General features: G+C 51.6%; 1 protein-coding gene across 2 annotated transcripts in view; it reads left to right on the plus strand.

Moving 5' to 3' along the window:
* Positions 1–13,447: 13,447 nt before the first annotated feature.
* The window catches only part of PGC (progastricsin), a 10,493-nt gene continuing 3,867 nt past the window's right edge, over positions 13,448–20,073 (plus strand). The window contains exons 1-7 of one of the 2 annotated variants that reach the window (XM_023212785.1): positions 13,448–13,567; positions 16,039–16,189; positions 16,333–16,450; positions 17,437–17,555; positions 18,347–18,546; positions 18,990–19,037; positions 19,596–19,986. In XM_023212785.1, coding sequence (XP_023068553.1) covers positions 13,509–13,567; positions 16,039–16,189; positions 16,333–16,450; positions 17,437–17,555; positions 18,347–18,546; positions 18,990–19,037; positions 19,596–19,848 — 948 coding nt within the window. In that variant the 5' untranslated portion in view covers positions 13,448–13,508 and the 3' untranslated portion in view covers positions 19,849–19,986. Of the gene's footprint in view, positions 13,568–16,038; positions 16,190–16,332; positions 16,451–17,436; positions 17,556–18,346; positions 18,547–18,989; positions 19,038–19,595; positions 19,987–20,073 lie in introns of those variants that run through there. The other variant, XM_023212784.2, reaches the window with a different exon arrangement.

The following is a 20,073-nucleotide window of genomic DNA, read 5'->3' on the forward strand; positions in this document are numbered from 1 at the left end:
ATTAAGGCTGCAGTGAGCTGTGTTAACACCACTGCACTCCAGCCTGGGCACAGAGGGAAACCCTGTCTCAAAAAATTAAAAGAAAAGAAAAGAAAAGAAAAATGCACAAAATGTGGTTGAGTGTCGGGAATGGGCATGTCAAGGAAGACCTCTCTGGGGAGGTGACATTGAAGCAGAGATCTGAGCGCAAGACAAAGGCTGAATGAACCGCTGAGGGAAGGAAATTCCCAGCAAAGGGACGACAAGTGCAAAGGCATGATAGGGGAAATGTGCTGGATGGGTTCAAGGAAAAGCAAAAGGGTGAAAGGAGGCCAGTGCAGCTGTCAGAGGGAAGAAATGGAGTGAGTTGGGGATGAAGACATGAGGAGGATTCATGCCCTCGTGAGGACCAGGACCTGGGGAGGCATGCAGATTTTACTTTAGGAGCAATAGGAAGCTATTGGAGGGTTCTGAGCAGATGAGATCCAGCTTAGGTGTTTGTTTGTTTGTTTGTTTTTGAGACAGAGTCTCGCTCTTGTTGCCCAGGCTGGAGTACAGTGGCACAATCTCGGCTCTCCGAAACCTCCACCTCCTGGATTCAAGCGATTCACCTGCCTCAGCCCCCAGAGCAGCTGGGATTCGCATAGCATGCGCCACTATGCCTGGCTAGTTTTGTATTTATAGTAGAGATGGGGTTTCTCCACCTTGGTCAGGCTGGTCCTGAACTCCCGACCTGGTGATCCACCGGCCTTGGCCTCCCAAAGTGCTGGGATTACAGGCGTGACCCACCGCGCCCAGCCAAATGTTAATTGTATAAGCACCCCAGTACTTGGTAATTTGCTACAGCAGCCCAAACTAGGACAGGAGGCTACTGCTATAACCTACAGAGAGATGATGGTGGCTTGGAATTGGGTGGTGGCAGTGGGAAAGGGGAGAGGTGGACAGATTTGGGATGTATTCTGGAGGTGGACCCAATAGGACATTGACAATCGAAATATTGGTAGGAGGATATGGGAAAAGGAAAAAGAAGATTAAGGAGAACTCTGAGGTTTGGGGTCTGACAACTGAAAGAAGAGAGAACTTTTATTGATATGGGAAAGGAATTTGGGGGTAAGAGGAAGAGATTTGAGCTGGAGGCCTGGGGGGACAGGTCCCTTGACACTGTGACCCATCCCTGGAGCCAGAGACTGCAGAGCAGGTCCTTCAAGCACCGCCAACTCAGAGCTGACGTCTCTACCAGCCCCACACTCCTGGGGACCAGGCCAGGCCTTATGGAGGTCCCACCTCACTGCTCCTGTCCCTGTGATTTGTCCTCTGCTGTCTGCTGAACCTGTGACCAAGGGTGACCCAGATGCCAAGCCCCACCACACCCCCAGGGCTTTGGGACATGCAGCAGCAGTGCTGTGGGTGGAAGGGCATATTCATGTCCAGAGCAGGTCTGGGGAATCAGCAGAGAGAGTACAGCAGAAGTGAGACAGACTCCCTGGAGGACAAGCCCCTGGGGCCTCGGGCCTAGCACTAGGCAGCAGTGACACATTCTCCTACAAAGGGACAAAGTGGAGATCCTCAGAGATCCTCCTGGAACTTCAGGATCGGAGACTTAGCTCCCTGGAATCTGAGCAGGACTCGGGGAGGGTCCCCAGACTTGGCAGGAAACAGGCACAGTCAGACGGACACCTCCTAGGTAACCTCAGAATCAGCAAAAGGGGATCTTTGGCAGGAAATCAATGCACGTGGCTTTAAGGCTCATCTAAGGCCTCTGGATCCTTTCTCTTCCCCATCACTGTGGGGTGCATGAAGACCCCCTGAGGCTAGGGGTCCCCCTATCTGCTCTAGTTCTCAGTTTCCCACACTGTACAATGGGCACACAGAGCCAGGCCCTCTGGATGTTGGGATGTCGGGAAGGGTTGATGTGCTATACATACCTACCATGGGGCATCCCTCTGGAGGCTGTGGCCCCAGCCCCTGTCGTGGGCCCCTGGTGTCCCACACTAGGAGTCCCTGAGCACAGGGAGAGCCGTGGCCAGTGGCATACTGCGGCTCACACGCACACCTCTCCAGAACCCAAATAGATTGGCCAGGATCTGAGCTGACTCCAAGGACCTGGACTGTAACCATATCCATATGAGGCTTGACTCAGGGCCATGGGGTGGAAGACATGAGGGCCGGACCTAGAGCCTCCTGAGCCCATTATCAGTGTTTGGTTTGGGACTTTTGCATTAGGCTCAGTTCCTGCTCCTTATCCAGGCCCTGGTGATTACATTCTCTGGCCTTTGATGTGCCGGAACCTGGACACTGGGCTCTCCCCTTTCTGCCACCCAATCCTCAAACCCCAGCACTTCTCAACCCCACCTAGAGAGACCCAGTCTGGGACCATGTCCAGCTCAGTCCAAACAACCCCTCCTTTATGGCCTCTCTTACCTGCACTGCCTCCTGCTGCCCCCACCAACCCCCACAGGGTATTGGGAGAACATGGCATGGGAGCATGGGTTCCTCCTGGCGCCTCTGGAACAGGTCTGGGAGCTCCCCACCAAGAGTCCTATCCATATCCCCCCCAGCGCCGCAGCCACCATCCCTCCCCTGCCTGGATCTTTCCCCCTGCTTCCTAAGCTCATGGCTGGGCTAGGGTGAGGTCTCTCCCTCCAGATTTGGTGAAGAGGTGGAAGCTGCCCATGAGCGAGTGGCTGCTCCTTGCCCTCATTGGCTTCCATTTCTCTGAAGGGCTGCTCTGGTACAGAGTCAGGGGGTGATCAGGGGCAGGGACAGAGGTGTCAAGTGTGACTGTACTCCAGGCCTGGTCTTTTTTTTCTGAGACAGGGTCTTGCTATGTCATCCGGGCTGGAGTGCAGTGGCTCAATCATAGCTCACTGCAGCCTTGACCTCCTGGCCTCAAGCAATCCTCCTGCTTCAGCCTCCAGAGAAGCTTGGACTATGGGTGCATGCCACCATACCTGGCTAACCTGCCCAGTCTTGAAAGACATCAAAGTTCAGGAGTTCCTTCCTTCTCTGTATCCAGGGATTAGATTAGATTTCCCTTGGAGCAGATTGGATTTCCTGCTCTCATATGTCACGTTCAACCCTGTCTCCCCACTGAATCCACCACTGATGGCAGCAAGAGATGATTAAATAAAGCAGTGAGACTGTGGCCCATCTCAGTCCCAGGCCTCATGCTAACGTTGGCTGGAGAGCCTTAACTTGTGGTTGGCTGGACTTAAGAGAAACTGGGCTATGAGTGAAATCAGCTGAACTCCCACCTGCCAGGGTCCTGCTAAAGAAATGCAGGGGCGGCTGTCACTTACAGACTTCCTGAAGAAACACCAGCGTGACCCTGCCAGCAAACACCTCAACTATGTCACACATCAATGACAAAGGCTTATACACTGCTGTCCCATAAGATAATAATACTGTATTGTTACTGTACCTTGTCTAAGGTTAGACACACAAATGCTTACCGTTGTGTTACAGTTGCCTAAGGTATTGAAGACCGCAACACGCTGTGCTGGTCAGGGTAGGAGCAATAGGCCCTACCACACAGCCGAGGTTTCTGTAAGTGCGCTCCATGATGTTCACACAATGAAGTCTCCTAATGACCCCTCTCTCATAATACATTCCTGTCATTAAGTAACACATGACTGCCTATACACCTGAGTGGGTCAGGCTCTGCCCACCCACCTGTCACCACACAGCTCCTCACAGGGGTGACTCATTTCTTACTGTGTCACCAAAGCTGAATGAAGCTGAGTCCTGAGAGGACACAGCCCTGTCCTCAGGGAGTCCCAGTCTGAGAGAGACGCAGCCCCGTCCTCAGGGAGCCCCAGTCTGAGGAAGACATACAGCCCCGTTCTCAGGGAGCCCCAGTCTGAGGGGAGAGACGCAGCCCTGTCCTCAGGGAGCCCCAGTCTGAGGGAGACGCAGCCCCGTTTTCAGGGAGCCCCAGTCTGAGGAAGACATACAGCCCCGTTCTCAGGGAGCCCCAGTCTGAGGGGAGAGACGCAGCCCCGTCCTCAGGGGACGTCTCAGGGAGCCCCCAGTCTGAGGGGAGAGGCAGCCCCGTCCTCAGGGAGCCCCAGTCTGAGGGGAGACGCGGCCGCGTCCTCAGGGAGCCCCAGTCTGAGGGGAGACGCAGCCCCGTCCTCAGGGAGCCCCAGTCTGAGGGGAGACGCAGCCCCGTCCTCAGGGAGCCCCAGTCTGAGGGGAGATATCTTAAGACTCAAGACAGTGGGGAAGTCATCTGTCAAGGTCAGAGCCATGCCCTGTGGGAGCTGCTGAAGGGTGGGACTGGGGGTCAGTGTGGGCCTGGGGCCCAACTCACCCTCAGTGCCTGAATCTCTCTCCCCAAATGTATTACTCTGGGGAGATCAAGCTGGGGACACCCTCAGAGCTTTATGATCCTCTTTGGCATGGACTCAGCCAACCTGGCGGTGCCATCAGTCTTCTGTGAATGCCCAGCTGTCGTGCTCTGCATGCTCTTCTAGAGCCCACAGGAGGGAGGTGTCTAGAGCTTGTGGGAGAAACAGTCCCTCCCTCCTGTGAGCTGCAGCAGTAAGTTCCAGAGTGGCAAAAGGCATCATTCTTGTCCTCCTGAAGCTTCCAGTCTCTTCAGAAAGGTCAGGAGCACAGGCAGGGGTGAGCAGCGCACATTATAGGCCGTATGTTTCATTATGTCCAATATAGAGTTCAAAAAGAAGCCCCTTGGCTGGGTGCAGTGTCTCACGCCTATAATCCCAGCACTTTGGGAGGCCGAAGGGGGTGGATCACCTGAGGTCAGGAGTTCGAGACCAGCCTGGCCAGCATGGTGAAACCCCGTCTCTACTAAAATTCAAAAATTAGCTGGGCCTGATGGCGCATGCCTGTGGTCCCAGCCACTCATCGGGAGGTTGAGGCAGGAGAATCGCTTGAACATGGGAGGTGGACGTTGCAGTGAGCCAAGATCACACCACTGCACTCCAGCCTGGTGACAGAGCAAGACTCCGTCTAAAAAAAAAAAAGAGAGAGAGAGAGAGAGAGGCCCTTTGGAGGGCTGGAGATTCAGGAAGGGCTACATGGAGGAGGCAAGGTGGGAAGAGCCACCAGAATTGGAAGTGGCAGAGGCAAAAGGTGAGGGCACCAGGCAGGAGAAGCCACAGGAGCCAGTGTGGCCTTCAGCTCACCATTTAGGAGAGCACAGGGTCCAGGGTGGGGTGTAGGTCACCACCGGAACCAGATGGCGCTGATGTGGGATGAGGGGAGGGGAGGCGCAGTGTGGGCCTGATGTGCATGCCTTGCCCCTAACAGCCAGGCACAGGCGCTCCTTGGAGGGCCGTCTCCGCAGAGGCCTGGGCTTTGACGTTGTGACTATAGGTGGGGGCAGGCGGCCAGCCAGTGCCCGACTGAGTTGGGAGTCCAGCTTCCTTCCTGCTGAGGGAGGTTGCAACATCCTGGTTCTCCTGAGGGCCACCCCCAGTGGATTCCCCTCCTCTCGGGGGGGCAGACCCAGGGTTTGGCCATCACCAACCAGGAGTGTGGCCTAAGCCAGAGGGAGCTGGACACCACCTTCTAAAGCATTCCCTTTGATGGGATAATGGGGTTGTCCTATCCATCCATCTCTGCAGCTGGGGCCACCGCAGTCATGGATGGCCTTGTTAAGTGGAACTGATTCCAGAGCCGTGGTCAGTTTCTATCTCAGCAGGTGAGAGAACCCTTCCCAGGAGCTTCCTCCTCCACTCCTCCATGCTTGATCTGTCTCTGAACAGAAGCTTCTGTTCACAGTACCACAGCCAGGGCCTGTGTGGGTACAAGAGAAGCCTGACAAAGTGGGCCAGGGCTGCTGGGTTGATTCAGAGAATGGGCTCCTGACATTGGGGTCTGATCACCCTGCAGCTGCCTCCTCCCAAGTCTGTGTCTTTGGTTTCATAGCCAACAGGATGCAGTTACTGCAGGAGAAGTCGCCTTTGGGAACATGAACAGCCAGCTGTGCACAGGCAAGGCCCACTGGAGCCCTGTGAATGCCAGAGTTATTGGAAGGTCACTTTGCTTTAACCCATTGCATCCATAAAATCACAGGTGGAATGCACCTGTTATATATGTCTTACGTAAAATGTATTACGACAAAAACATGGCTATTCAAAGGAGGCCACTCATCCCTATTTCACGTGAACTCTCCTCTGCATCTTTGCCATTGTGAGCTATGTTATGATGGGTGAATATGTAGTCTCCCCAGCAGCCCAGGACTCCCTGAGAGCAAGGACTGCCTCCCCTCGTTGCCACTGGGGTTCTCTGAGGACTAGTGTTCTGTCTCCTTTCTTCTCTCCCTTCTCTTCCTCCTCCTTCTTTATCTATCATCTATCTATCTATCTATCTATCTATCTATCTATCTATCTATCTATCTATCTATCTATCTCTGTCTATCCTCAGAGACCTTTGTTCTGATCTTCTTTTTAAAATGTGACTGGCCAAGCGCGGTGGCTCACGCCTGTAATCCCAATACTTTGGGAGGCTGAGGTGGGTGGATCACAAGGTCAGGAGTTCGAGACAAGCCTGGCCAACATGGTGAAACCCCGTCTCTATTAAGAATACAAAAATTAGCAGGGCACGGCGGCAGGTGCCTGTAATTCCAGCTACTTGGGAGGCTGAGGCAGGAGAATTGCTTGAAGCATGGAGGCAGAGGTTGCAGTGAACTGAGATCATGCCACTGCACTCCAGCCTGGGTGATAGAGCAAGACTCTGTCTCAGAAAATAAATAAATAAATTACTTAATAAATAAAATAAAATGTGTTTTTGGCCGGGCATTATGGCTCATGCCTGTAATCCCAGCGCTTTGGGAGGCTGAGGTGGGCAGATCATTTGAGGTCAGGAGTTCAAGACCAGCCTGGCCAACATGGCGAAACCCCATCTCTATTAAAAATACAAAAATTAGCCAGGCATGGTTGCATGTGCCTGTAGTCCCAGCTACTCGGGAGGCTGAGACACGAGAATTGTTTGAAGCTGGGAAGTGGAAGTTGCAGTGAGCCGAGATTGCACCACTACACTCCAGCCTGGGTGACAGAGTGAGACTCCGTCCTTAAAAAAAAAAAAAAAAAAAAAAAGCGACTTTATAAAAATTTTGTATTGAAGTATAATGGATATACAGAAAGTCACATCTATCAAGATTACAGCTCACTGACTTCTCACAAACTGAACATACCCACAAAACCAGTACAGAGATCATGAAACAGAATGTTATCAGCATTCCCCAAAGCTCCTTTTTCCTTTTCATGCCCTGCCTCTAGCCCCCTGCCCAATTTAAAGAAAAAGATTAATACTCAGCTGATAGTAAGGGCTGGCTCTGTGCTGGCACATTCATAACCAGGGCCTTATTGAATCATTATGGCAAGCCTGCAGGGTAGGTATTATTCCATTCTACAGTCCAGGGAACTCAGGCTCAGAAAGGGTAAGTGAATTGTCAGGATCAAAGCATTCATAGGTGGTGGAGATTGGCCTTGTAAAGTCAACTGCATGTCACACATCATATTCCTTAATATGTGCATGGAAGAGTGAGTGAAGAATTTGAATAGAGTCCACAAGTCATCAGAAATAAATCTATGTGGATATATATCTGACATTATTTTCCCAGAAACATCCCTTATTTCTTCTGGGAACTCCTCCTGTCCACACTCTTCAAAATGCTTCCTAAGAGAGCCACCAAATTCTTTTTTTTTTTTTTTGAGACGGAGTCTCGCTCTGTCGCCCAGGCTGGAGTGCAGTGGCCGGATCTCAGCTCACTGCAAGCTCCGCCTCCCGGGTTTTACGCCATTCTCCTGCCTCAGCCTCCCGTAGCTGGGACTACAGGCGCCCGCCACGTTGCCCGGCTAGTTTTTTGTATTTTTTAGTAGAGACGGGGTTTCACCGTGTTAGCCCGGATGGTCTCGATCTCCTGACCTCGTGATCCGCCCGTCTCGGCCTCCCAAAGTGCTGGGATTACAGGCTTGAGCCACTGCGCCTGGCCAAGAGCCACCAAATTCTTATATGATCCTACCTGCTGCCCATAGTTGACTGATTCAGGAGAGGACACCTGACCTCTGATGGGCCAATCAGAGAACTTCCTGGGAATTTTGGGTTAATTATTTCTCTGGAAATGTAAGACTCAGCTGCTGTTGGTCAGTTACATGGAAAAAGCCAACCTACCAGAGGAAAGAGAGAGAGGAGAGAGGGCAAAGCAAAGAGAAATGGGAATGAGAAATGGAGAAAGGGTCCTAGTAGTGTTTGCATCTCAGATTCTAGCTGATCCTAAGGCTCCACCCTAGCCCTCCCCTTCCTGAAGCTGGGCTGCTCTGCGAAATGCACCTTCATCCACCCAATACAACCTCCTTTCCACCAACCCAGAAAGGAAGCAGTCATCTGCAAGCAAAGGTATGTTAATCAAAGACCAGAGGAATAAAATAGTTTATCTGTCCATTCATCCGTCTAGATATACAGAGATCTATTTTCAGATGTTTGAGATACAGACAGATAAAATGGACTCCTCTGTATTCTACCATGGTAGAATGGGAATAAGGTAACCTATGTTGTGTGATTGTTGTGAGAATTGCAAGATTAAACCCGTAGAAAGTACCCTGCCTGGCACGTCCTCAGTGATGGGGTATTTTGGCAGGAGAGTAAGAGCCCATTTTAAAACCCTAGGTTCAGTTCTTCCTTACAGTAGAGTCCTAATTAATAAATGTAGAAGGAATGATGGAAATAGAAAAATCACCAACACCATTGTAATGACTATTGCAAGCGTGAACCAGTAAGGGATGCTAAAATTAATGGGCAGAATGATGAGAAACAGGATACTTGCTTAGCCTCAAAGTATCTCTCCAGAAGATACTTAATCATTACCAGTGGAAAAATGGTAACTTCACTGCAGAGAAATCTGGTAGACCTCACCTCACCACATAATCCACGTTAAATTAGCAGTAATAAGACACATCAATATCATGTATGTCCTGGTACGGTGCACTGAGAAGGGCACATCTCTGTGGCATACTTCCCAAAATGCATGCCCTTAATCTCACATGAGCACACATGAGAATAACCTAAATTGAGAGGCATTCTACAAAATAACTGTAGCAAGATCAGGCCAGGCACAGTAATTCTGTAATTATGAGTTGCAGGCATGTAACTCTCACACCTCTGCAAGAGACCCCACTACCAGTATTCCTCAAAAGGTGCTCCTTTAACCTCTGCTTGAGTGACTCTGAGAATGGAGGGCTCACTATTCTACTCCTTTGGATGATTTTTAGCTTGTGAGCCCAAGTGCTATTGATAGCAGTGAGGAATTGGAAATAACCTGAATGAATAGGGCCAGGTAATCTTAGCTACCAAGATGATAGAGCACTGTGTGGCCACTGAAAGTGATAAAAATGTGGCCTATCTTAATGCACAGAAATGTGTATATGCAGTAATCCAAAGTGACAAGGGCAGAACAGTAGTTGCCTTTACACAATGATCACGGCTATGTTCACATCTCAGTGTGTACAATAAGAGCTGGAAGATAATTTAGAAGGCCACAGATAGTTGCAATTTTGAGTTGCCTTGATTTTTTAAAAAAGTGACCTATGTATAGAATTTTAAATACATTTAGTATGTAGAATTTTATTTCTTTATTTTATTTTATTTATAATTTTTTTTGAGACTGAGTCTCACTCTGTTGCCCGAGCTGGTGTGCAGTAGCACGATCTCGACTCACTGCAACCTCTGCCTCCTGGGTTCAAGTGATTCTCATGCCTCAGTCTCCTGAGTAGCTAGGATTACAAGTGCCCACTACCACACCTGGATAATTTTTGTATTTTTGTAGAGACGGGGTTTCACCATGTTGGCCAGGCTGGTCTCAAACTCCTGAACTCAAATGATCTGCCTGCCTCGGCCTCCCAAAGTGCTGGGATTACAGGCGTGAGCCGCCGTGCCCAGCCTAGAATGCAGAATTTTAAAAAAATCCTCCATTAAGGGACTTGGGGATTGTCATGTCATGATTGATTGAGAATGTCTGCATGGAACATTAGATAAGGAGGGATTCTAAGGCCATGTTTGAGCCCCGTGGGAGTGACATGATTGATTAGTGATGTCTGCCAATGGTGATGAATGAGCAGTGGTAGTGTGCATGCTATGTAGTTGCCACCTCTTCTAGAGACATTCCCATTCCTATTGTCATTTTGTCATTTTTGTAGACCTTCTGAAGATGAGTTTGTGATATTGAAGGGACCATATGCAGGAGGAAACTTCTTCCAGTTAAAAGCTATAGGATTTTGAGTAAGTCACTGGGATATAAGATGGTATGAAATAAATACCTTAAGGGAACAAAAGCAAAATTTTCCACAATAACAGTCAGTTTGAGAGTAGGTGGGCTCAATAGAGAAGACTTCGTGGCATTTGTGCTGGGTCTTGAAGGATGAGGAGGTTTTACAGGTGTCTATGCTCAGGAAGCATAATTCAGATGGAGGGCATAGTGTGGATAAAGGCATAAAGGTGAGAAAATAATAGGCCCCCTGGGGAGAAAGAAAGCAAAGTGTATATGTAGGTTAGTTGTAAAAGATGATTTTGGAAATGTAGGAAATGGAAAATGTCCTGAATGCCAAGATAACAAGTTTGAGTTTTATTTAGATAGCGGTGGGCTTCTGGTGAGTTTTGATGCAAGTGATGCTTAAAGGAAATGAGACTGGAAGGCGATAAGAAAAAGCCTGGGCACCACCACCATGAGGGGATCTAAGGACCCGGAATTTGACAAAATCCTCTGGGGGCATAGGCTAGCAATCAGAACCCTGGGATAATGGGGTATGGAAGCTATAACTAAGCCCCAGAGAGACAATCTCCTGAGCTCTATCCATTGTTCAGAGATTTCCTGAGCTCTGAGCCAGGCACAGGGATCAGAAGCTGTGGGCTCTGCTCTCTGGGAGCTTCTAGTCTATGGAGAAAAAAACAACATGGCCCTGGGAAACAACTGGAGACCAATCCCAGACAGTGTGAGATCCAGTACCAAGGGAAGGACACCAGCTGGGTGTGCAGCATTTAGGGGTAGAATTTGGGTGAAAGCCAGCAGGTCAGGCATCCTGGGGCTTCTGTACTCACAGGAGGTGGCCTGGAAGACTTCTAAGATATCCTTTGGCACTGCAGGCCTCTGGCTCTTGGAGGAGAGACCTTGAGGGAGAGCAGAATTTGACCATGTAGCAGGGAGAAAAGTGGGTTTTTCAGATATGGGGGGCAGCAGACAGGGCAGACCACAGGCAGGAGAGGACTTGGGATCTGACTGAGCTGTCAGAAGATCAACTGGGTAGGCAGAGGCTGTAGGCCCCATGGTCTGGCAGCCAAGCAGGGATGCCCTAACTTGATGCAGTCGATCAGGGACTCTCAGAGGGATTTGTTGGGACTTGGGTGTTTGGGGAAGGTTAGCCTGGCAGCAGCCAGACTCCTGGAATCCTACCAGATAAGAAAAGGGTCCCTGAAGCCTTTGTTGGGGAATCTGGAGGCTTCACATGGCTTAGGGTATCCCATGAATTCTGTTATATTAAAGGATTTGGCAAGATTCTAATGACCCGGGCTGGGCACGTGGCTCTCGCCTGTAATCCCAACACTTTGGGAGGCTGAGGCAGGCGGATCATGAGGTCAAGAGATTGAGACCATCCTGGCCAATATGGTGAGACCCCGTCTCTACTAAAAATATAAGAAAATTAGCTGGGTGTGGTGGCATGCACCTGTAATCCTAGCTACTTGGGAGGCTGAGGCAGGAGAATTGCTTGAACTCGGGAGGTGGAGGTTACATAGAGCCAAGAGAGAGCAAGACTCCATCTCAAAAAAAAAAAAAAAAAAAAAGATTCCAATGATCCTATAACTTTTATTTACCTGCTCTTCCAAATATGGGGACTCACCCCAACCCAGGGAAGGCATTCCCTATCTTGTCTTTCACCTCAGAGTCCAATGTACCTCTGGGGACTGCAGGGAGGAATGGGAGCTGAGTCGGCTTGAGACACCATCAGGTAGGGACCTCCCTTCTGTGCCAGGCCCAGCCGACTTCCAGTCCTCCCTCCCCTCCCACACTATAAGGCTTGGGGAAGCTCCAGGGCTCTGGCTGGGCAGTGGGTGGCAGTGGCCACCCCCGCCTGCTGGATGATATCAGTGTTTAGCAGATCTGGTCCTGGCCTTCTGCCTGGGGCCTGAGGACCTGATAAATCTGCTTGGAGCCCTGAGTATGGGGTACAAGGTGGCAGAGAGGATACTGGCATGGGGATTTTTTTCCAGTCACTCCAAAATGGAGAGCTGTCCTGGGCCAGGTGGGCAGGCACTGGGCCAGCTCCAAGTCACCTCAGGCAGTGGGAAGCTGGAGCTGGGAAGTGGGGTGGGGTTTGGGGGAGGTAGGAGGAGGGGTGGAGTCCGAAGATGAGGGATAGAGGAACTAATAAATCAGACTTGGGGACTGCACAAGGGCTTGGGAGTGGGTCATGGGAGACATAGGCACTTTAGGAGAACTGGAGACAGAAGCAGGGACGCAGTGGGGCAGAAAAGAGAACGAGGAACAGCAGCAGGGTGCAGGCCTGTCCCTCCTCATATGCCCCTGCTCCAGGCCTCTGATCCAGGCTGGTATGAAAGGCACAACCAGAAGCTGGTGTGGCTTATTCTATGAGTGTGTCCTGAGCATTTGCTGAATTATGACAAGCATTTCTCCAAGTGTCCTGTTTGATCTTGAAAGCCTCTGAAGCTGCTCAAATAGCTGTGACTTCAGCCATTGTCATCCCAGCCCCACCACCAGCACCAGAACTCCCAATACTGCCATCAGCACCACCCTCACCACCACCATCATCATAACCAGCATCCTAGCTACTGACCTCCTGACCCTCTGACACCCCTATCTCCTCCCCTGAGGGTTTGAGGGTGCTAGGAGTTAGGACTTGGAGTCAAAGCTCCAAGTACACAACCTAAAGACAAGCAGTTCTCAATGATTTTGCCCATCCAGAAGACACTTAGCAGTGCCTGGAGACATATTTGGTTGGCACAATGGGTGGACTGCTCCTGGCGTCGAGTGGGTAGAGGCCAGGGATGCTGCTAAACATTCTACAGTACACAGGATGGGGTCCACAACAAAGAACTATTTGTTCGAAAATGTCAACAGCACTGAGGTTGCGAAACCCTGGCTATAGATCCTATCTATCCCAGCACTCTGCCTCTACCTTTTTCTGGCCCTCGTCCCCAAATGCACACATTATGCCTCTGGTTTGGGGACAAGACGTAATCTTCGCCACTCCATCTTACAGTAACTTTCTCTCTTATCACTTGTACCTCCTGGCCTCTGATGCTTGAACTAAAAAGTCAATAAGATGAAAGTCTGTTGCGGCCACCCTCAAGAAGGAAAAATACACAGAAATAATTGATACACAAAGAATAGGGCACACCCTGGGTTGAGGTCGTGGCTGCCCAGGGCAGGGAGGCAGCGACGAGGCTAATCCTGGGCATATAAAAGAGGAAAGAGTACCCAGGTCTTCACTGCACTGCGACTGCAGAACTCGGAGTGGCTCTTCCTCTGTGGCCAGTTGGAGACCAGCATCATGAAGTGGTTGGTGGTGGTCTTGCTCTGCCTCCAGCTCTTGGAGGCAGCAGTGCTCAAGTGAGTCTGGGACCTGGCTGCTGGTGCAGGGAGACTGGGTGGGAGCCTAAAGCCCTGCCAAGGGCAGCTGGGCCAGGGGACACCCTGCCTGTCTCTACTCTGGGACTTCTGCTAAGGGAAGGGAAGCCTCCCTTTGCTGATGTTGGACAGGACACATAGGTGGAAGGAGACACAGCCCCTGCCTTCAGGAAACTTCCCACCAAAGGGAAAAGCACAATCCCTTCCCCCATCTGATGAGGAAGAGATAGACCTGAAACAGAGATGGTAGGGGTGACTACTGCCCAAGCAGCCCCTGAATGGCAGGTGTGGATTCTTCCCACAGAAGGGAGCAATCCTTTCTGGATATGGGATATCTTATCCAGAATCCTTTCTAAAAATTGTTTTAAGGCTGAAAATGTACTGGCAGATGCCAAAATCATCTAAGCAGAAACACAGTAAATATAAATCTCTATACCCAAGGGGTCAGGAGAAAACTCTGGAGTAGATGGCATGGCTCACAGGCCATCAGGAAGGCTCCCAGCCTGCCATCTTGCCTGTTATTTCTCTATCCAAGAGTACCTCCTGAGGCCAAGAGCTGGCTCCTCTCAGAAACTTCTATCAATATGCATATTTGGTAGAGGTGGTTAATTAATTTTCATAGCTCAGGCTGAAGGGGTTTAGCAGAGAATTTCTGGAGAACGCAGAGTCCCCAGGAAATGGGGATTAAGCAGGAATTCTGGAGCCTAGAGCAAGGCCAGAGTGGACCCCTAGAGACTCCCAGGCAATGGCAGCAAGGAAGTCTGGGAAGGAGAGTGCCGAGGGGGTGACTGAGCCCATAGGAAGGGACAGAAGCCGTGATTTCTAAGTTCCAACTCCAGAGCTGATCTGTGGTCCAGACCACCCAGACCAACTTCCCATGGTCCTGGTGTCCTGAGAAGAGCAGTGATGGGGCCTAGGACATGCAATTAGCAGCTGGGACAGAACTAGGACCCTGTGTCCTGAGTCCCAGCTAGTGCTGTTGCCCTTGCTCCATGCTCTGTCACATCCAGCTGTTGCCAGGTGCCCGAGGGCCGCCATAGGAAGGAACTCTGGGGTGAACTTTGCTATCTCTGAAATCTTTTTTTATTTGAAACAGAACTTTGCTCTTGTTACCCAGGCTGGAGTGCAATGGCGCGATCTTGGCTCACTGCAACCCCTGCCTCCCAGGTTCAAGCGATTCTCCCACCTCAGCCTCCCGAGTAGCTGGGATTACAGGCATGCACCACCATGCCCGGCTAATTTTGTAATTTTAGTAGAGATGGGGTTTCTCCATGTTGGCCAGTCTGGTCTCGAACTCCTCACCTCAAATGATCCAACCGCCTTGGCCTCCCGAAGTGCTGGGATTACAGGCATGAGCTACCGTGCCTGGCCTGAAATCTTTTCTTAAAAATGTTAAAAATGTACATATCCTGGGCTGGGCATGGTAGCTTATGCCTATAATCCCAGCACTTTGGGAGGCCGAGGCAGGTGGATCATTTGTGATTGGGAGTTCGAGACCACCCTGACCGACATAGAGAAACCCTGTCTCTACTAAAAATACAAAATTAGATGGGCATGGTGGCACATGCCTGTAATCCCAGCTACTCAGGAGGCTGAGACAGACGAATTGCTTGAACTCGGGAGGCAGAAGTTGCAGTGAGCCGAGATCGCGCCATTGCACTCCAACCTGGGCAACAAGAGTGAAACTCCGTCTCAAAAAAAAATAAAAAACAAAAAACCAGTACATATCCTGGGCCGGGTGCGGTGGCTCACACCTGTAATGCCAGCACTTTGGGAGGCCTAGGCAGGCGGGTCACGAGGTCAGGAGTTCGAGACCAGCCTGGCCAACATAGTGAAACCCTGTCTCTACTAAAAATACAAAAAAATAGCTGGGCATGGTGACAGGTGCCTGCAATCCCAGCTACTTGGGAGGCCGAGGCAAGAGAATCTCTTGAACCCAGGTGGCGGAGGTTGCAGTGAGCGGAGATTGTGCCATTGTACTCTAGCCTGGGTGACAAAAGTGAAACTCCATCTCAAAAAAAAAAAAAAAAAAAAAAAGTACATATCCTGAAAAGCGTAATGCCTAAAGTCCCTCTTCCTTTCCTGGGGAGGAATCTATGGGATATTTGACAGCAAAGGGCCAGAGAGATAGGAGGACCCTTGAGATAGAGTGAGGAGGGCATGCATGGATGGGTGAAATGAATGGTTTTCTGAATCTTAGAGCGAGTGCTGAGAAGAGCTTTGGAAGAAAGAGGGGAAGAGGCAAAGGGAGGAAGAAACACACACACACACACACACACAGAGACAGAGAGAAAAAGGCTGAGAGAGAGAGAAAGACACACACACAAATAGACAATAGGGAACAGAGTGGCAGGGAGGTTGAAGCATGTAGTTAAGAGAAGGAGAGAGAGAAAGAGAGGACTGGGAAGAGAGGAAGGAGGGAGGGCCTAGCCTCATACACAACCCTTCTGTAGGGTGCCCCTGAAGAAATTTAAGTCTATCCGTGAGACCATGAAGGAGAAGGGCTTGCTGGGGGAGTTCCTGAGGACACACAAGTATGATCCTGCTTGGAAGTACCGCTTTGGTGACCTCAGCGTGTCCTACGAGCCCATGGCCTACATGGATGTGAGTGCTGACCCTTCCTGGAGGTAGCCTTCTCTCTGGTGTGGGCTGGAGGGAAGGGGCAGGTCCCTTCACTCCTCTGCCCATGGAGAAACCTGGGGCCCCTGCATCCCTCTGGAACTAACAGCCTGCTCCATGGCCCCCAGGCTGCCTACTTTGGTGAGATCAGCATCGGGACTCCACCCCAGAACTTCCTGGTCCTTTTTGACACCGGCTCCTCCAACTTGTGGGTGCCCTCTGTCTACTGCCAGAGCCAGGCCTGCAGTGAGTGCTGGGCTGGGCAGAGAGGGGCGGTGGGCAGGGCAAGGCACTGATACTCTCTGGGGAAGGCCAAACTTCCAGAGGGAGCTCAGGACTGAGGGGAACTCAGTCTTGGGGAGGACCAGGGACATGTGCAGGGCCACACGGCATGCCCAAGCCAGAGGAAAGATGCTGGTCCTGCAGCTGGATGGCCCCTTTGCCTTCCCTGCCAATATGTATCCCTTTGCTTATGCCAGCCCCAACCCCCCACTCCCTTTTATTCCACTCTCCCCATTCTCTTTACTCTGGGCAGTGCCATTCCATTCTATGTGACTAATTTTCAGTCCATTCCATCCCACACCATTCTACTCCATTCTATTCTGCTCCACCCCAGTATTTACTAAGTTCTCACTGAGTGTCTCCAAGAGACATAATAGAACAATATAGGATGTGAGCTCCATATTATAGTGGTTTTGGGAGATAGGCAGTGTTTGCTTTCCTAAGGTTGCCTTGGTCCCTGCTGAAGCCTTGGGGTTTGGGTCCTGATACCTTTGGCCCAAAGGTCCCTTGATGGCCCCACCCTATGCTATGACTGGCTTCTTGATGAGTGAAGGTGGGGGCACTTGGGAATGCTCCAGAGGGCTGGGGGAATGCTGGGATGTGGTGCAGGCCCATTCGCTTTTTCATCTGATGAGTAATTACTCGGCACTGCTGTGAGCCAGGTGCTCTGCTGGGGGCCAGGGACTCAGAGCTGGGTTCTCTGCAACCCTGACCACAGGGAGGCCACAGTCCTGAGGCATCCGAAGACTCTGTAAGTCAGAAGGGGCTTTGGGGCCAAGGCTGGCCAGCTCCCATGGACCTTCCAATGCCACCCCTTGACTTGGCAACCAGGGATGCTGAGGTCCCAGGATGTGAGCGCAGCCTGAGCTGAGGTGGGAACCCAGCACACCTGAGAGCTGAGCAGCCTCACCACGGCCAGCCTGACTCTCCATGCCCTGACTCCCCTGCAGCCAGTCACTCCCGCTTCAACCCCAGCGAGTCCTCCACCTACTCCACCAACGGGCAGACCTTCTCCCTGCAGTATGGCAGTGGCAGCCTCACCGGTTTCTTTGGCTACGACACCCTGACTGTGAGTTGGCATGGGGAGTGGAGGCTGAGGCTGTGAGCTGTAAGCTGGAGGGGACAGTTAGATGGAGTCCCCTGAAACACAGTGGAATGCTGGTGTTCTGGTGTGCAGGACAGGAAGGCAGGACAAGACGGGTCCATTCAGTCACTCCCTCAACACTCACTGGTGGCCACCATGTGCCAGGCACTGGGGCACCATCTCGAACAAGAGGGACATGGTCCTTTTCCTTAAGAAGCATAAGGCCTGGGAAGCTCAGAGAAGAAGGAAATGGGTGAGAAGGTGAGCTGTGGCAGTCAAGGAAGGCTATGCAGGAGAGGTGGCTCCTGCAACACCTGTCAAAAAGGGGCAGAGGTGGCCAGGCACAGTGGCTCACGACTGTAATCCCAGCACTTTGGGAAGCTGAGGCGGGCAGATCACAAGGTCAAGGGATTGAGACCATCCTGGCCAACATGGTGAAACCCTGTCTCTACTAAAAGTACAAAAAATTAGCTGGGTGTGATGGTGTGTGCCTGTAATCCCAGCTACTCGGGAGGCTGAGGCAGGAGAATCTCTAGAACCAGGGAGGCAGAGGTTGCTATGAGCCGAGATCATGCCACCGCACTCCAGCCTAGTGACAGGGCGAGACTCTGTTTCAAAAAACAAACAAACAAACAAACCAAAAAACCAAAACAAACAAAAAAGTAGGGGGCAGAGGTGAGGAAGGGATGAACAGAGGCTTGAGGAGTCTCTAGGGGAACCTAGGGGAGGTGAGTGGAGTCAGACTTGTCACCTCCCCTCGTTTGTGTCCACATTAGGTCCAGAGCATCCAGGTCCCCAACCAGGAGTTTGGCTTGAGTGAGAATGAGCCTGGTACCAATTTCGTCTATGCGCAGTTTGATGGCATCATGGGCCTGGCCTACCCTGCTCTGTCCGTGGACGGGGCCACCACAGCTATGCAGGGCATGGTGCAGGAAGGCGCCCTCACCAGCCCCATCTTCAGCGTCTACCTCAGCGAGTGAGCAACCAGCTGGCCGGTCCCCACCTTCCGGGGTGCTCCCCCCAGCCGCCCTGGACAACTGAGGCTCAATACTCAATGCTTTGGGGTTTGGAGACATTCCAGCGGGCATCTGGCTCCAGTCAGTCTTGCTCCAGGGCCTTCCCTCCGGGGCTTCCTCTCAAATCCTCTCCCAGCCACCCCACCACACCCCACCCCTGCACCTGTCCCCAGTCCCCTCCGACTTGTCTTTGCATTCCATAGCCAGGATGGAATCTCTTCCACAGCGGCTGAACTTTGCCCTGAGTTTTGCTGCTCTGATTCTCAGCACCCCTTGGAAAGGCCTCCTGGTGGAGAAGCGGGTGGGGCAGTTCGCTCACTTCCTTCTGACCGAATGTTTTCTACCTGTATCCCTCTTTTGCATAGTAATGTATTGCTTCATCTCCTTTTATCTATTGTTCTAGCCCGGTCCTGGAGTCTTCTGGTCTAGGTCCACCGCTGACCCGTAGCAGGTTGTTATCCTTGCCAGTCAACACAAGCATGTGCAGGCATTTAGTGAGACGGGCAGTGGGTGGGGGAGAGCGGCCTGGGGCCCACTTTTCTTTTTTCTTCTTCAAAATTAGCCAGCCACTGGCTTGTTTTTTTTTTTTTTGAGATGGGGTCTTGCTCTGTCACCCAGTCTGGAGTGCAGTGGTGCAGTCTTGGCTCACTACAACCTCTGCCTCCCGGATTCAAGCTATTCTCCAGCCTCAGCCTACCAAGTAGCTAGGATTACAGGCGTGTGCCCCCGCATTCGGCTAATTGTTGTACTTTTAGTAGAGATGGGGTTTCACCACGTTGGCCAGACTGATCTCAAACCTCTGACCTCAGGTGATCCACCTGCCTCGGCCTCCCAAAGTGTTGGGATTATAGGTGTGAGCCACCGCAACCAGCCTTAGCCAGCCACTTTCTAGAGACAGTTAGCTTCATTGGGCTAATCCGGGGAATCTGAAGTTCAAGGACCTCACCCTGTTACTAATGTTGCTAACTTCCTCTCCACCTCTGTTTACGATTCCTCTGCGTGTAAACAGAGCAGCTCCACCCAGCTCCACTCTCCAGCTGCCAGGGAAGCCTCTGGAACAAACACGGAATATCCTTACCCCCTTCACCAAGACCCTACCTGTCTCCAATCTCAGCAGAAAAGTAACAAGCTGGGCCTGGGTGGGGCTCCCGGGCACATGTCTACCAGAGGCAGGAAGTGGAGGGGAGAGGAGAGCAGAGTGTGGGGTGGGGGTCCCAACCACTAGGGGACCCCCCAGATGTCAGCATCATTCGGGAGTCTGAGGCACTGGGAATTCCAAGGCCTGGCCAGAAAGCCCCAGTCTAAGGGACACATCCCCTTCCCCAGGGAGCCCCAATCTAAGGGATATAATGCCATCCTCAGGGAGCCCCAGTCTGAGGGGAGACGCAGTCCCAACCTCAGGGAGCCCCATTCTGAGGGGAGACTCAGTCCTGTCCTCAGGGAGCCCCAGGCTGAGGGGAGACTCAGTCCTGTCCTCAGGGAGCCCC

This window comes from Piliocolobus tephrosceles, chromosome 5 (assembly GCF_002776525.5).
Source record: "Piliocolobus tephrosceles isolate RC106 chromosome 5, ASM277652v3, whole genome shotgun sequence".
Taxonomy (NCBI): domain Eukaryota; kingdom Metazoa; phylum Chordata; class Mammalia; order Primates; family Cercopithecidae; genus Piliocolobus; species Piliocolobus tephrosceles.